Raw genomic sequence first — 17,885 nt, 5'->3', positions numbered from 1 at the left:
GGCCACTTCCAGAACTCCACAGAGCCCTTCTGTCTCTGCAGCCAACAACTCACAGCGCCTTATTCCAGTGCAAAATACCCCAAACCTTACTGGTGATTTTTACTTCAGTTCGGTTTAGGTATGGATTACTATTTTTATTTGCATTCTGGATTTTTTTATATGACTGCATGTAAATTTGAACTTTTTTTTTCTTGCTGAGGACATTGGTTTCCAATCCGATCACAGCTCCCAGTGTGTATTTGGATGCTTTAGAAAGAAGACAGCCTTTAGGTTTTATTGCTGTTTCACTTAGGTAAAATAGTTCCGTTTGATTTGTCTGTTAAACAGCTCATTCTTAGCTCTAAGTAAGTGTTTTTCTTTATATTACTATTTACTCCTGAAGTAAATCTTTGAAAGAATTCGATGTACTGATAGAAAGATGGATAAATAGGTGGATAGATAGATGCATAGATGGATGTATGGATAGATGGATGGACAGATGGAAGAGATAATCAGATGGATTGATGGATGTATGGATAGACGCATAGATAGCAGAATGAAAGGTAGATAGCTATTTGCAAAGAAAAGGGAAGCAAAGAAAAGGGAAAAAAAATAGCAACAAACTTTTGCTGGTTCTGATTACTATACACCTACCATGGAGTGTTCTGCCTTTGCCTTTTCAGCTCGCTGCACGCAGCGTTAGATAGGACTTTCTCTGCCTCGTCTGGGCTGGCTCTGGGCTCACCAGGGAGTTTCTGGGTGTTTCCTTCTGGCTGTTCACCTGCTCTGCTCTTTCCCTCTCTGTCCCCAGGTCGGCAGCAGAGCCCTCGGCGGTGCCCGGCGGAGGACGCGGTGCCGACGCGGGGGGCAGCGGGCGGCGGCCCGGCCGCGGGGCCATGTTCTATTTCCACTGCCCCCCGCAACTCGAGGGTGAGTGGGGCCGTGTGGGGCCGGGGCTGAGGGTTCGTGTATGCTGGGGTGGAGGGGGTGCTGCGCTCTGGTTGTCCTCGCACAGGGAGTGTGCCGAGATGAGATGCGAATCTATAGAAAGAGCCCCATCTGAAAGCGCCTCATCTTTTTCCAAGAGCAAACACAACCCTCTGCCCCCCTCCCTCTTGTCACAAGATGGAAAGAAGGATGGCATGGGTTTGGGTTTTTTTAATTTGATTCCTGTTGGAAAGGCCTTGTTTTTGCACCCCCCGCCCTCGTTTTGCCACCTGCCTCCCCTCCGCGGATAGCGATCCCGCAGTTGAGCCTCAGGCTACGAACGAGATGCTTTTCTCCCCTCCCAGCACAGATGTTGGTGTCATGGCTGTAATCGGGACACTTTCAGGACGTGGTCACGCCTCCTCCCTCCAGCCACAGGGACCGCATAAATCTTTCATGTTATTTTACAAACATTCTGCGGGAGGATGGGGAAACACGGGGCACGGCTGGGAAAAAAAATAATCAAACATACACACACACACACACAAAAAAAAAAAAAAGGAGAGAGAAAAAAGACGCTTGATAGGGTTCTCTTTTTGAGCGCTTCATTCGACAGGATGTTTTTGACTGGGTGGGTTGTTTAATTTTTCGTTTGTTTCTTTAAAAAAAAAAAAAAAAAAAAGGCAACCTTCGGGATCCATCCGTGTCTCCCCCGCATATACCCTCAGCTCGGGTGAGGGGAAGCCTGCCTCCCAGAAAGGTCCGCATATACCTTCACTCCCCACTTCCTGCCTCGGCCTCGGCCCCCAGCGCTGCCTGCCCCGCTCCTTGTCCCAGTGCAGCGCTGTAGGAACCGGCCCGGAGGGGGCGGGATCCCCCCGGGTACGCACGGAGGGCGCCTGCAAAGCGCGCTCCGCGAAGTTGTCTCGAGCTGTGCCGAGCGTCACCGAGTGCCTCGGTAGCTTTGTTCGTTAGTTTTTGGCAGACAGCTTTGGAAACACGCTTTTGTCTGTTTGGCGGGGGGAGGAGAAGGGTTGTTGTTGTTGTTGTTTATAACCGGTGCGTGCTTTTGGCGGCCCGAGCTGGGGAGTGGCCCCCGAGGGCAGCGGGCTGCAGAAGCTGGGGGGGGGGGGGGGGGGGAGGGGGGGAGAGGCGGCTTCCCCGCGCGGGGTGACAGCACCCGGAGTGGAGCATCCCAGGTGACAGTAGCAATACCACTTCCTTACACCCTCAGAACCAAACTAACCCAAGAAGTGGCAACAGAAAAGCCATTTCTGGGGGTGTTTATCAAAAGCTTGGAGGGAAGCGACCAGGCTCCGTGGTCACCGAGACGGCATTTGTTTCTGCCCAGGGCTGCAGCTAGTATGGGGAGAGGACTGCTCCCCAGCGGTACCGTGGGCTGATCGCGGTGCCCTGCCCTGATGGCCCGAGCGGGAGAGGGGCCGCAGGACATCGGTGGGGGGGCTCTGTGAGTTGGGTCCTGGAGATCCTCAGTGGTGGTGTTTTGGGCCCGGGGACCGGGGGGACGTATGTTCGTTTCGTTCTGTTTTACTCTACGTTGTCTGGGAAGGGAAGGGGAGCTATATTTGAGCGGGGCATCCCTGCAATCTGCCTGCCCTCTACAGGCCTTCCCTCAGGGACAAAGTCGTGCTCCGTCAACTCCCGGACCCCTTGAAGCCCCCGGCCGGGAGGGTTCACCCCTCCTCACACACACCTTCCATTGTTTTGAAACCCATCCGAAATCTAGCCTTTCTGAGAGGCAGGCTGCCTCTCACTCCTGAGGAAGGTGTGCTGGGGCCGGCAGGCTGGGATCGCCCCCCCGTCCGCCCCTCGACCCCACTGCGGCTCTCCTCCCGCAGGTGCTGCCCCCTTCGGAGCACACTCCGCCGGCGACTTCGACGACGGTTTCCTGCGCAGGAAGCAGCGTCGCAACCGCACTACCTTCACCCTGCAGCAGGTAGGAGCGCGACCCCCTACGCTCCCCAGCCTCGCTTTCCCCGGTTCTGTGCCGAACCACCTCCGCCCCGACGGGCAGGAGCCCCTCGCCTCCAGCGCTGCCCTTGACACCTCCGCTCTCCTCCCCTCCAACAGCTTGAAGCACTGGAAGCGGTTTTTGCTCAAACCCACTACCCCGATGTGTTCACTCGGGAAGAACTGGCGATGAAAATCAACCTGACGGAGGCCCGGGTGCAGGTAAACATCCCGGGGATGATTGAACTCTCGGGGATTCAAACCAGCAAACTTTTTTTTTTTTTTTTTTTTTTTTTTTTTTTGACATCATCACTGCAGAGTGCACATTTGGCCAAAGAACGCAAATGAAGACGATCTGTCATTTTCATGATGCACTTTAATAACATCAACATAATGTGGAATATTAGATTAGGTTGATTAATCGGTCATTCATAATTAACTAGTGATAATGTTCTACACTAATTTGTCCGTGTCTCCAAGGTACTAAATTACATCAATGCACATCCATTTCCTTGCTTTTGGAGGGGGTGTGCATGGAGAAAAGAGCTGAGATGTGGTTCTGGCGGCCACTTGGACCACTGGAAGGCCATGGGCTGGGGCAGCTGGGGGAGCCCTGCGGCTAGCAGGAGCCTTTCCGCCTCAACTTTTCTTCCTTTCCTCTACTTTCGAAACACTTAATTCTGATGGCTATAGAGCCAGTAGAGCAATTTCCATGCCTTTCATAAGATCCAATGAGATAAGACCATAAGATCCATTGGCCACGATCACTCTTCTTCCTTCTTTCTCTTTTCCACACTTTCCTCCTTTCCTTCTTATTTTTTTTTCCTTCCTCCCTGCCCCCTTTTCTTTTCCTTCCTTTTTTTTTTTTTCTTTTTTCTTTTTTTGGCCCACATGTTTGGTCTTTTTTTTGCGTACTCAGAGATTGACTTTGTCTAAGTGTCTACAAGCTCTGCTAAGAGCTCTACTAAGAGCAGAACTCCTGCAGTTGTAAGAGATGGATCCATACAACTCTGCAGGCATCCACGCTGACTTGCAAGTCATTTTTTGAACCCAATTATGTATTAATTGTATTTATGGGGCTTTTTTGCACGCTGTTTCTGTTTTTTGTTGGTTTTTTTTTTCTTTTTTTCCTTTTTTCTTCTTTCTTCTTTCTTTTTTTCTTTTTTCTTTTTTAGGTGCTTGGGGTTAAGACTATGCAAAGATCTAATTGTAGGAAATATAATAGCTTGCCTTTTGTTCCCTAGGGTCATGTTAGTATCTCTTAAAACCCAATGGCTGAAGAGAGATAATGGAATTCACCACAGTAAATTGGGGATTGTAAACAAATTATTTCTTCTATAATCAGATTATGCGATCCTGATTATTAAATCTGAACATGAATCATTGGTCATATGTGGGCAAATTAAAATGATTATTATTTGGAAATGAAAATCTTCTTTTGCTAGTGCATTGTAGGTACTGGCTTAAAAAAAATAATAAAAAATGCCATTTTGGCTATTGGTGTCTAAAGACTGAACTGCAAATTGAGATAAATGGGACAATTATTGAGCATTCAGAAGTGGAAGATCATAACTTCTTCCTGAAAGGTGCAAGGGTGAGATAGGGGTGGTGACAATTGGATTGCTGAGGACGGGTGTTTAGCCTTGTTGTTGGCTATTATGCAAACAGACAATAGATGCAAGCATTTGTTTAGCCTGCTTTCATGCAGGGACATGGGGAAACACAGAGGATGGGAGATATGTTTACATTTATACCCCTTGCTCATTCAAATATGATTAATGTGCTATAAAGCAGAGTCTTAATCGAAGATGATGTTGTCAAACAATAACTAAATAGGGAAATAAACGACTTCATCATGCTCTTTCCTCAGAAGCAGGCGAACTGTCAGTGCAAAGTCATTAAAATATGATAATGAAAAATAGCTCAATTAAATGTTGTTATAGCTGTGACCTTCATTCAATTAAGACGCAAGGAAGTGTCTGCATTTTGCTTTGCATTTAACTGCTCTAAATTTAGAATATAGATAAAATCATTATTCAACGTTTGCTGATATATGCAATTAAAAGGCAGCTAACTAAAATGGAGTTGGAGGAGGAGAATAATAAAAATCTTGCCTATACTTGAAGTCATGTATTAAAATGTGGATTCCTTGACCTCGAGGGAGGTTTGGCATTTTCCACCTCAAATATGGTGCTTTCAGAGCATCTGCTCCAAGGTAACAAAAAAATCCTCAAAACTTTTGTTTTTGGCTTGTTTTCCATATAGATAAATATTCAAGAGAGAAATGTAATATTAAGGCTCCTCTAGGATAACAACATGAACACAAATAAGGAGAGATTTTATCCAAAATCCAATCTCACCAGAGTAAAAATTTGGCAAATGTTGACTTCCTTTACATTTGGCTAAACGTGGCATTCAGCCTGGCTTGATTTCCTGCTCCAGGTATGGTTCCAGAATAGAAGAGCTAAATGGAGGAAAACAGAGAGGGGAGCTTCTGACCAAGAAGGCTCTAAGGAAGCAATGGCTGAGGTGGCGCCTCCTGTCAGGAACTTAAATTCCCCTTCTCCAGCTGATCAAACTAGGAATAAAAAAGAGAGTCTGGAGATCCAGCAGAGGTAAGAATAATCAGCTGCTGCTCTTTGGGACAAGCATGCATTGTGTTTATGGACATACATTCATTGATAGATGCTAAGCCTGCACCTGGATAGTATCAGTTTCAAGTACAACCTAAACCATTAGAAGATGAACCACCATCAACTCCCTTCTGCCCATGTGGGTGTGAGGAACTGGTGGCTGTGGGAAGCTGATGTTACCCAGGTTTAGTCCCCAGGCTTAGTCCCCTCCAGTTTGTTCTCGAGACAGCAGTACAGAATTATAGAATCACAGAATATCCTGAACTGGAAGGGATCCATAATGACCATTGGGTCAAATTCCTGGCTCCATACCACGCCCCTCAAAAATCAGACCATATGTCTAAGAGTGTTGCGTGGACACTTCTCAGTTCCACCAAGCTCAGTGCCTTGACCACTGCCCTGGGGAACCTGTTGGTGTGCATACGTGCACTGTTTTTGGAGTCAGCTGCTCTAATTCTAAAGGCTGCTTTCTCTTCTCAGCCTGAGTCGAGCAGTCGGTCCTACAGGACCCTTCTTCCCCTCCTGCCTGCCTGGGACTCTTCTCAACACAGCCACCTATGCACAAGCTTTATCCCACGTTGCATCTCTAAAAGGTAAGTGATTTTAACTTTGGATAGCAGCTTAAAGAGCAGCTTCATCATGTTTGGTGGATGCTCCTACCTTTGCCAGTGAAAAGCCATTGGGATGTGGTAGATCCTCTCTGTTGCAATTGGTTGTAGTTGCATTGACTGATGCTGTGGGAATGGGTCTCTTCTGGTAGCGTGGTTTGCGGGTAAGCTCTATCATTTTGCTCAGTTATCTTCAGTGAGGTCAGGGTTTGCAACCAGACAGGTATGGTTTGGTCCTTTAAAGTTCTCTTTGTATGTGTTTCTTTTTAAAGAGTCAAATTTATGCTAATAAATTAATTATTCACATCCTTTTGCATTATACATTGCCTGGCATCATTACTGATATTTCATCCCCTCTTCGTATGCAGTTTCCTATGCAGTATTTCTCTGCAACTCTTAGACCTTTCCTCTCTTGACCAGCACATCTTCCTGAAAACTTGAACACAGCTAGTGCATGGGGACAGAGCACTATGCAAAGTAATTACGTGGGATCCAGGCTCAGGATGCTTATATCCAGTGTCCATATCCCTTTGGGCTGCAAAAAGCAGCAGTATGCATCTTTTAAAAATAAATCGCCAGCTGATCCATTAGCTGTTCCTAGTCTAGTAATTTCTAAGACTAAGGGTGCAAGCAGGATGAATTCAATTTATAGATTTATAGGATGTACAGTCTCATAGCACTGCCAAGCACAAAGTGGCATGTAGCTTTTCTTTGTGCTCAGTGTGGTGCAATATTTTGAGAGGAAAATTTCCCTGTTGAGGACCTTCTGCTATGAAAATTGAAGTCCTCTACAGTCTCTTGCTATGCTCCCTGGCATACCTCATGTTCCTCTTGAGTATTTCCACTTGAATCAGTGCAGTTGAGGTTTAGTCCTGAAGCAAAAGCTTTGAATTGCAGAGTTTGTCCTGTCCTCTCTTCCCTCTTTCTCCAAGTCTTTCCAAAAAGAGCAGAAAGCACAGCAAGTGCCATTTTTGCAGGTGATTTTGAATTGAGAAAGGCCACAGAGGTATGACCTAAGCCCTAGAGCTAAAAGGATGATAGTCAACCCAAATGCTGTGGCAGACAGTGGCTGTTGGACTGTACAGTCCTCTCCACCTCTGCTCTGTGACCACGAGCATATCCGCTGGGCAGGAACAGCCTCTCTGGAGAAGATACAAGCAATCTTAGGGGGGCAAAAAATTATTTGCTGACAATGTCATCCTGGGTGAGAAAAAAGGATTGATTGTGTTCAGTAAACAATTTCAGGTGGAATTGGCTGCTTTTTTCCTTAAAATTTCCAAATAAGTACTTTTTGAAATCAAATGCATCAATACCTCCTCACGTTTCGTGCTTAAATTTAGCTAAATTTTAAAGAAAATAATAGCAAGAAATGGAGGCTCAGCAAAATGAAATAAAAATGAACAAATGAAACATTTGTCATGAGGGTTTTTAAAGTTTTATTTATTTGGAAGACTTACGGATCTTCTTTTCTGTGATTTTATGAACCAGTCACTAAATTGAAAAACTAATAATCTGCTACTTTTTGCTTGATAGCAGTTTTACAACCTAGGGGCAGGAAAAATCCTAGTCCCAAATCTCAGGCAGATATAATCATTAGGCAGTCAGTTGCCCAGGCTAACAGACAGTGCCCCTGAAACACTGTTCCCAGATAAAATAAAGATTTTTTGTAATTTGGGCAGAGATGGGCAGCTATCTTGTGCACGTATGATGAATTTTTCAGCTAAACCTTCAGTTCCTTGCTGAGATGCTTTGGTTTACATTTTCCTGTGTGACTTTAGAAGTTTCTGGGTGTGTGCAAGGGTATTTTGTAGGGTACTGTGATTTTAAGAAATCCAGCTGCAGATCCTACCACGAGTTCTGTGTATGCCTGTTGACACGTTGTCATGCTTGCTCAGTTGAGCTGCTCCTGTCTTCTGCACTTAAGTCTCAGTGATATCAAATATTGGCTTTGGTGTTAAGAGGGAAGGATGTGACTATAAGGTGGCAAGTTTGATTTATACGAGCAGAGAATAAATGGAGCATCTTTCTTGTGGTATTTACATGTGAAATTATGTTTTCTCTTTCATTGTCTCACCACTGTAAGTTCCTTTTCCCTGTTTCTCCAAACGCAATTCACCTGGACTGGAATTGGGTCTGTTCACAGCAGACCTGTGCTTCCCTCTGGTTAATTGGCAGTCAGAAGCAGGACCATCTCTAAAGGTTCAGTGCAGACCAAAAAGATCTCAGGCACGATTCATGTTTTGTTTTACTCTTGTACAGAAATGCAAGTGAATGACAGCCCTTCTAAACTAATGTGACTGGGAGCACAACTAAGCTCACACGCAGGTCTGGGAGAAGAGAGTGTAGTTGTGAGAAGGAAGGAAAAGGCAGAGAAAGGCTCAGTGTTCACAAAGCCTTTACATGGTCTTCTTTGTCTTGCTCAATTTAGAGAGTTTCACTCTCCTTCTCACTTCCCTCTTTGAGGTAGGAGCTGGTTTGTACAACTTCAGGTCTGTTGAGGGAGAGCTGACCATACATTTAGGTGGAAATTACTCAGTGTTCTTCTGTACCTTAATGAAGTCTCCTAAGCATCTCCCTTGAGAATCTAGTCTCATTTTGCAACAGAAATACTGACTGAGCCCTACGATGATGATTCTGAGAACAGAGAACTTTGAGCAATGCAAAATCCCATTAAATTATACACAGGGCATAAAATTCCAATATTTTGCTTTTTTTTTTCCACAAGATTTTGCACATTTAATTGAAAAGCCATGTGGCTAAGAGTTCTTCCTGGCACATATCTTCATCCTGACCACGTTTTGAAACTACCAGGAATTTTTCGTGCTTTTGAAACCAAAATAATTCCTCCAGAGTTAAAGCCATTTCACTAGCAGTGAATGCATAGCCCGGCTTTCTTCTATGCAAATTTCAAAGGAAATACTGATAAAGAGGTTCTCTATGTGAATCCTGTAAATAGATATGTATTCTCTCAACTGGGAAAGCAATTTTGACATTCTCCAGCAAGTCTGTAAAGCGGACAAAAGGGCACTCCGAGCACATCAGACACCATTGGGAAGTTTAAGATGTTTCCTTCTGAGGAGGCAAGATGTGTTTTGTCAGGCTTGTGAGCCAACACTTTGTTGGTGTCAGTGAGTAATATTTGACTGATGCTTTAGAAGAAGACAACTAAAATCAATATAGTGAATAACAAGTGATGATGGTGATGTAACTAATTAATAATTATTTCATCTCTCTGGGACTGTTTTCATTTTGCCACCTGAGAGTTCACTGTCTTTTATAAAGAAACTAATACCTCTCTTTCTTCTTCTCTTTGATGGTTTGGCTCCAGCCCCAGATTTCCAAGGCTGCATAAAGTATCTAGGGTACATGCTATCTGTATCTAATTCATAATGTAAAGATATAACAAGCACAGTTTCCCAGATGAAGTCAGTCTAGAAAAGACAAGAAATCTCAGGACAGCCAAGTACAGGGCGGCAGCTTTGCTTTTGGACAGGCTGCATGGTGCTGAGCAGGCTTGCTTTACACTCTGTGTAGTTCTGCAGCTCTTCAACGGGCAGTGCTCCTCTGAGTCCTGCACATGCTGCTTCTGGCTAGCTGGTGGATATGGCTGGAACATGAGTCTGGGTCTGTTCTGGAAACTGAGCAGAAAACTGTTATCCCTGTGCAATTTCTCATTTGAATAATTAGCATAATGACATAATGTTGGTGGATTACTGTGCTTTCTACTTCTGGGTTTTAGTTTTTCACTGCTGCTCATAGTCAGGAAGAAGTGTAGCTCACACAGATGAAATTTCAGTTGTATGTTACTTTCTGAAATTGTCTTAATTTGACAACAATGCTACTTCATTGTGGCGACTTCGACATTTCCATGGTCTTCCAAGATGAATCACTTACTGTAAACTATGCATCTGCAGTCCATTTAGTAGATTTAATTGCAGACCTCAAATATGAAGGGAAAATACTTGTTTTATTTATGGGCTGTATAACAGTAGAGTCATCAGGAGAAGCTAACGTTCTGTGCACAGAGAGACCTCAAAGTACCTTCTTAATGGATGACAGCATGAATGCAATTCATTAATGCAGAAGATGTTATTAATGGGTGTAAACAAGAATCTCCGGTTTTAGCGGAAGTGTTCTACCATTTCTGGTGACTGAGGCCAAAAGTGTATCTGTTACATTCCGCTGAAATTTCCCCAGGCCCTGTGATTCAAAGTGCAGCGTGTGAGGAGAGAAATAATTACACTTGTCAGGGAATTACTTTCATAATTCACTTCCAGCTTTGCACTGTGCAAGTTATAGCTCAGTTGTTTTTATGGCACCTCCACACCACTCGCTGATAGAAAAGCAAGACTGCATTATGCCCACCAAAGTGGATATTCCAGGGGATTACGTTCCTTCATGGTTTGTTGCTGCCATGGTTGCTGTTGTTCCTATTAGGGGAGGCTTAATTGCAGTATCCAGGAAAAAAAATCATACCAATAAAGAAGCCCCAGTTAGAGCTGTTCATCCATTACATTTTGATTTCTATTATGTAAAGATGAAGAGAATTTTCTCAGCTTACATAGCATAATGATATTGGGCAAAAAGTGTTCAACGACCTGACTTACCCCTGAACTAGTGCTTACTGAACTGAAGTGCCTCAGTTTACCTTGAGACTGGGGAACTGGAATCAGAACTTGGGAGTTCCTCTGCTTTCTCTGTCATTCATTTGTACTCAGTTACAGATGTACTGATTTTTCTCAGCATGTGACTATGGCAAATCACATAAAATAGCAAATTAGCAAGTGAATTCTGTTTAACAAATTCATTTTCCACAGCAACACAACTTCAACAGGCTACTCTAAATAACGCTGTAAGTATCTGGTTCCTCCCCATTTCAGCATTTGCGTCCATTCTTCTCGAGTCTATTCTTCTGAATCTCTTGTTTCACAGCTCTAAAAGGTTTGGATAGAACTACCTATGTTTTACCCACTTATTCCTCAGGCTTTAATAGACACAGTTTTGGCAACATATATGAAGAGCAGAAGGGAGCTTCCTTTGGAATCAGCTCTGACTGGTGAATGACACTATGAACTCAAGGTTGCTTTTGACCTTCCAGCCAAATCAACGTGACTACACAAAAAGTATATTTGATATAAATGTAATATTTTCACTGCAAAGTAAACACAATGCATTGATAAGTGATGATTTAAAAGCAAATTTTTCCTCACTTCCCCCCCCCTACTTAACTTGCTGTTCAGCTGTTCACATCAAACATGGACATGCACGAATACTGCAAGAGGCAGTGAACTGAGTTTTTGCATTTTGAAAGGACCGCCTGTTAAATCCTTTAAACTGTTGGGTTGAAATAGAAAACATATATTTTAAATACTCCTGCATCGATATGAGCCCCACTCCCATCTCACTCTAAGCTGAAACTGAACCTGGGAATTGCACAGAAAGGTCCACAACCAAAATTGTAGATCAAATATCATTACAATTGAAATGTAACGTTGGCAGAGACGAGACAGAACTAATTTAATTTTTCCTGTCAGTCTCTGTAGTAGATCAATTAAACTGCCAAGTGGATCAAATATTTCAGACTGTATTTATGACATTAAGTATTTATGTTCAGGCTGAGCATTTAAAGTATGATCTCATATACGTGGAGGTTCAGATCAATTCAGCAGAATTTGCTCTAAGTTAATGGAAATCTAATTGTGCATTTTAATTTTGTGTACAAAAGGCAGTAAGTTCCTAAAGGAAAGAAAGCAGTTCTCTGTCTGTATAGTAGTAACCAGCTCCAAATCCCATTAAAGCGATATCAAACTGCAAGAGAAAAAGCTGGATTGGGTTCTAAGGCTAAAGGTCTAACCCTCACTCATTTTGATGGCAGTTAGATAGGTGCCTAAACTTCTCTGAAGATGTTAACAATTCCTTCCTTCTCCCTGTAAGCTCAGGCCTACTCCAATAAGATATAAGAGAATAGTGATGTCTACTATGTGTGGATGGGGTCTTTTTTGGGTCATGGGCTGACTGAATGGGCTGCTGATTCACATATTGTTTGTCCTGGCCTTTATGCCACCAAAGTCCGATGGATTTCACTGGATTTGCTGCCTGCAGACACAGGCAATTGCAGGGTAGATTCAATCTTCCTTTTACATTAAATAAAAATTGGGCTAACTCCTATTCTCTTATTCTCTAGCAAGATTGTGGAGCAAACGACACTAGATACTCTGTATTTTTTTTCAGGTGGGAGCTGTTGTTTGCAAGTGTTTTAACCTGGAATTCTTAAGTGAAAATGCAAGGAGTGATTTATGGGTGAAATACTGCTAGATATCCTAGTTCCCACTGCAGGTAACTGCACCCTCAGGTTGCAGAGCTATGGGTAATATCAGCACTAATTATTAAGCAAAGAGCTTAGGTTGGTACTGAAGGATGTTAAATATTTTATCCCTCTCTAATGATGGAATGAAAATTATTCTTAGAAGCTGGAGCTGGTTTATATTCTTTTGAAAGGGACTCTTCTCCACTTCTCCCCTCCTTCGGCTTGGCAGTGTGTTCATTTCTGGTGGAACATCTTAGTGTGTAAGAGAGCAGCAGTGCAAATACAGCTGATGCACAGAGGGACATTTACATGCCCCATTTCGGAAACCAACTTTTAGTCAGTGGGACTTACTAGCAGTGAAAAAAATGACTTTCTAAAGCTGAAAGACCTGCAAACTGCAGGAACTCTAAGTCACCAGTCCTGCTCTCCTTCCTCTTGTGAAAGAAGTTCAGAACGCTTGAAGTGGCTGCATTTCATCAGGGCAAAACATGACTTTATGAGCACAGTTAGCGGCAAAAAATGTGTTACTGAATGGATTTTGCTATAAACTTCTCTTGTGCTCAAAATGATAATGAAATTAAAGATAGATTTTCCTACAGCAAAAAGCAAAAATGGAGGATATTTGTCGAGTAATAATATACACTTGTGTAATTCATTTGAATGTCTAAACTCATGGAAATATTGTTCTGCTGATCAGATGCTCTATCAGGGAGTATAATGAGAGTAGAAGGGGTTATACTAAAAGGGATTGCATTAATAGTTTGTGCCTTATAGAATCTTTTTTACTTCTTTTCTGGAGAACCTTACCTGCAAGCTACTACTTTCTGATAGTTGTTGTGGAGAAGTCTTGCCAACATCCTAAAAACAAACAACTGTCTTGCCTTCATCCCTCACAAATGGGTGCTGACCCCTGGCTACCAAGAGCAGCAGTGGAAGAGAAAAACTACCTGCTCCCTGCAGATTATTAGTTCCATCAGTTAGTCATGAGCCATTTAACTCAAATATTAACTGCAGAAATTAAAACAAGTCCTTGGCTTGGAAAGATCAGAGGAAGACACTGTTGGGTTGTGAGCAGCCTAGCTGTTGCCTGCTTTCTGTATCAGCTGAAGATGTGCTTCTGCTAGGGGCTGAAGAGGATATGGAGTTTGTGTGGCCATTAAGAACTCTGGGGAGAGCGGTGTTCCACTATGTCTCTCACCAGAGAGCAAATCAAAGTGGCAGCTCAGCCATTTCACTCCTTATCCAGTACTATATTTCCTGCTTGACACAGCCTGTGTTTCTCAGATTGTTGGAGTGAAGATAGTCTGGCCCACCCCTCCTGATGGGACTCTAAGCCATCTCAACAACAGCAGTTTTAGGAGGCTTTGATTTGCTTCTGGAGACCCTTCTTGTGTCATCATACCTAAGTAATACAGAGGTTGTCTCTTGAAGGCAGAACAGACTCATGCAAGCAGACTTGATGCTTGTAGTTGGAGTGTGGACAAGAAAAATCCTTTCTCATCTTACTGTGCTATAGGAGAAGGTCATTAGTTCCTGCATAATTGCTACTATATTTTCAGCTTTTTATCTCTGCAGTAAACTTCCAGATGCAGGGGTGGGAGCCCCACACTCACCTAACAAATTCTGCTGCCCAGTCTGATCAGTCTTCATTTTGTTGGCGGAAGGCAGGGGACACCTCCAGCATGGGACTGAGGGTAGACATGGAGCAGTAAATTGGGATAGGAACTGGAGACAAGTTCCATCTTGGCTGTGGGGAAATCTGCATGATCTAAGCTTTGCTGCTCACTTCTGACTCTGCTTGCCCTCAATTGCTCCATCTGTCACCTGCTTGTCTCGCAATATATGAACTCTCTATAGAGTATATATACATATATATATACTCTCTATATATGTACATATATTGAGTATATATACATATACCTGAAAGGAGATTGTAGTAAGAGGGAGGTTGGCTTCTTTTACCAGGTAACTAGTGATGGGACAAGAGTCAGTGGTCTTAAGTCACACCAGGGGAGGTTTGGGTTGGATAGTATGATTAATTCCTTCTCAGAAAGAGTAGTGATGCATTGGAACAGGCTGTCCAGGGAAGTGTTGGTATCACTGTCCTTGGGGGCATTCAAGAAAAGGGCAGATGTTGCACTGTGTGTCCTCGTTTAGAGTGGTCACAGACATGGGCTGATGGCTGGACTGGATTATATTATTGGTCTTTCCAACTTTAACAGTTCTATGATTCTATGATTCTTTCCCTGTGGGTCTCAGCAGAGCAGAATCTAGCTTTCTAAAAATAATCTACATCCTGGAAGCATCTACATACCTACTATGTAAACTGAAGAGGGGACTTATGCCACCTGGGATTCAAACCCCATCCCTGCCTTCTCCAGGTTGACTGTTGAGGGAAAGATACTGTGCGTGGTGTGGCACTTGTAGGTGTGTGTCACTCCGACCAGGTCAAAGGACCATCCTCACGAGGGTGCCCTGCCGCTGGGAGCATACCTTCCCCCAGCAGTGATGCTGCCTTGTCTTCTTCCTTCCCAGGGAGCCCACTGTGCTCATGCTGCGTTCCAGACCCCATGGGCCTCTCCTTCCTGCCCACCTACGGCTGCCAAAGCAACCGCACTGCCAGTGTGGCTGCACTGCGCATGAAAGCCAGGGAGCACTCAGAGGCCGTGTTGCAGTCTGCCAACCTCCTGCCCACAAACGGAAGCCCCACTCCTCCTGCCAAACCCAGCCCAGAGAGCAGCCAGGACAAGCAGCCCTCTCCACCCAAGGAGCACATGGAAGGGGAGAAGAGTGTATGAGGCCACATTGACGCTAGCCCCACAGCCTTGGAGCCAAGACCAGACACCGGGGCTTTGCCATCGATGGAACTGCAGAGTGGCTGTGCCTCAGTAGCACATCACAGGCCACCAGGGACCCAGCAAGTCTGAGTGGCCACTCTGGCTGCCTTTCACACACCCTTGCTGCTTTTGCACCACTGTAGGTTCATTCTCCTGATTTATTGGCACTATCTGTGTTTGGAAACATTTGTGAAACTGTTTTTATCTCCCGTTCCACATTCCAGAGATGCCAAAATGCCCAGGACACTGACTTGCTTCTGCACACCTCAGCCATGCTTCCCAAGGCTGCATTTGTCAGCAGCAGGGCAACCCCAGCTGCCTTTGGGACTTGAACCACCTCTACCTGGTTCTGACCTTCCCAAGAATAAGAGTCACCGTGTGGGGAGCAGGGGCTGCTCCCTGGGGATCACCACCATCAATAGTCCTTTATCCTGCATGAACAGGGCATGGCTGCCAGGTATGTGGTCTGGGGCAGGAGAGCCTTCCAGGCATCATTTACCCTCATTGTGCACAGGCACATGAAAGCGCATGTTTACACCAGCCTGGCCTGATGTTTTCTGACGGCATTCGACTTCTTAACAAAATCTACCCCAGGCAGGCCAGGTGTAAGAGAAGCAAAAAGATAGAACAAAGCTCTTTGTAATTTTTCCTTCTTCCTTCCTTTCCCTTAAAGCCAAACATTCAGTGGAGTAGATTACTGGGGAAATGTTGAGATCAGCTTATCCATAAATAAAATCCTTGCACAGGCTTCCATGTGAATATTAGTCTTGCCATTCCCAAGGTTAGACATAAAAGACACATGACTGCAGAGCAGCTTTCTTAGCTTCAAATGGTAATGCTGGTATTTTAATGGAGAGTGCAGTTATGTCTATATGCAGAAAGCTGGGGGGATTTTAGCATCATTCATTGTCTCCTTCTCTGGAGATGTTCAAGACCTGCCTGGATGCCTACCTGTGCGACCTGGTGTAGGGAACCTGCTTTGGCAGGGGGGTTGGACTCGATGATCTCTGGAGGTCTCTTCCAACCCCTACAATTCTGTGATTCTGTGATTCTTTTGGAAAGAAAGACTGGGAAACAAAATCATCCTGGATAGCAACACTGCAAATATGTCCTTGCACGATGAGTTTTTAATAAATAGGAAATAAAATTTGGAAGGATATTCCTTTATGCCATCCAAAATCAGACTCTTTTGTTCATTGAAGGCTGATTGGAATGATTCTGGACATGAAAATGTATGAATTATTACACAGTGTGCACAGTACAGAGAAGATATTGATGCCTCAGGAAATATGCTCTTATTCCTGACCCATAACACTGCAGAGCAAAACAGAATAAGACCAGATGCTCCAGCATATTTCTTTCATGGGCAATGTAGAAGCATGTTTAAACTTAATGATACGGACTCGCTTTACTCGGATGCCTTTTGCAGATTCCTTAGAATAGTCCACAGATGCCCGCAGTGAATAGAATGAAAACACTACTCTAAGACTGTATCAAGTAATGTGGAAGCCAGTGGAAAGATTCCTGTCAGCTCCAAAGATCTTCTGAGCAGGTCCTTTGTGAGAACTGTGCTCAGGTCTGTCCTGTTGGTAAGAGGAGTCCATTGTAGTGGTGGTTTTACCATAGGGGGCTGATTTCGGCACAGAACCTCAGCTAGCAGAGTTTTCAGGTTCTCATTTAGCAGTCCAGGTTTTTCTGCCACATTCATTGCTGACCCTGTGGTTTGAGAATGTGTTTGGAAAGGCAGCCCCAAGTAAGGTTGGCAGCAAAATTTTCTGTTCCCTACCCAAGTGATCTTAGCCTACAAATGCCACAATCCCAAAGTACCTGGGATTTCTCTGGCTCTCACAGGAGCCTCCTGTGATGCTTTCTCCAGGGCAGTGTTTGGTGTCAGGACCCACACATAGGGTGGAAGCCCTGCTGTTCAAGGGATGGACTCACAGCACCAAGTACCTTCTTTATGCTGAGAGTGAAGGGTACTGGGAATATCTCCAAGGGTGGGATCTATTTCCTCTGTTGATGAGCCATCAGGGAGGGAGATGCTAGCTCTGTCCTTGGACTTAAGCACAAAGAAAAACCTGACAGGGTCCACGTCCCTCTACTGGAGTCATTTTGTTTTACATTCGCCACACAGTTTTTGCTTTTTTTTCAGGCAGTCCTAAACTGTCCTAATTGTGGGAGTAAACATGCAGCAATCTGTGCTCCTTCAATGTGCTCCGACTTGAAGAGCTGCTCTGCTGAGCTGTAGAAGGACAGCATTTCCCTGACTGCAAATTATGGCTTAGTTTGAATGACAGCAACAACCTTCTTCTTCCACCAAAATAAAGGAGATCACGACATGCTTTGTTGTAGGGGGCAGTTGGAGAAGAAAGAATCACTGGTTTCTTAGTGATCTTCCCAACCGTAATTTGTTTTTGAGATTTCCACAGCCTCAAAAAAAAAAGATTAAAAAAAATTATTTCCACTCCGAAGAGGCAGGCCCAACTTCATTTCAACATAATTACCTTACATTCAGTTGAACTTCAGCCCTTCTGTATACTAACTCTTCAATCTAATTGTTTGATTAAACTCGTATTTCCTCCAGAAAGGTACATAAATAAGTGAATTGTTGAGCAAATTAAGA

At 44.1% G+C, this 17,885-nt stretch overlaps 1 protein-coding gene across 1 annotated transcript; it reads left to right on the top strand.

Annotated features, from left to right (window-relative positions):
- Positions 1–875: 875 nt before the first annotated feature.
- DRGX (dorsal root ganglia homeobox) lies at positions 876–15,223 on the top strand (the record flags this gene model as incomplete). Its single annotated transcript, XM_079535759.1, has 6 exons — positions 876–909; positions 2,766–2,863; positions 2,998–3,099; positions 5,320–5,492; positions 5,991–6,103; positions 14,961–15,223. 6 exons carry the CDS (start codon positions 876–878, stop codon positions 15,221–15,223), a joined length of 783 nt encoding a protein of 260 aa, XP_079391885.1.
- Positions 15,224–17,885: the final 2,662 nt, after the last annotated feature.

This window comes from Tetrao urogallus, assembly GCF_951394365.1.
Source record: "Tetrao urogallus genome assembly, chromosome: 5".
In the NCBI taxonomy this organism is placed as follows: Eukaryota; Metazoa; Chordata; class Aves; order Galliformes; family Phasianidae; genus Tetrao; species Tetrao urogallus.
Note: the sequence above shows the minus strand (reverse complement) of the source record. Positions and strands in the feature narration are given on the sequence as shown.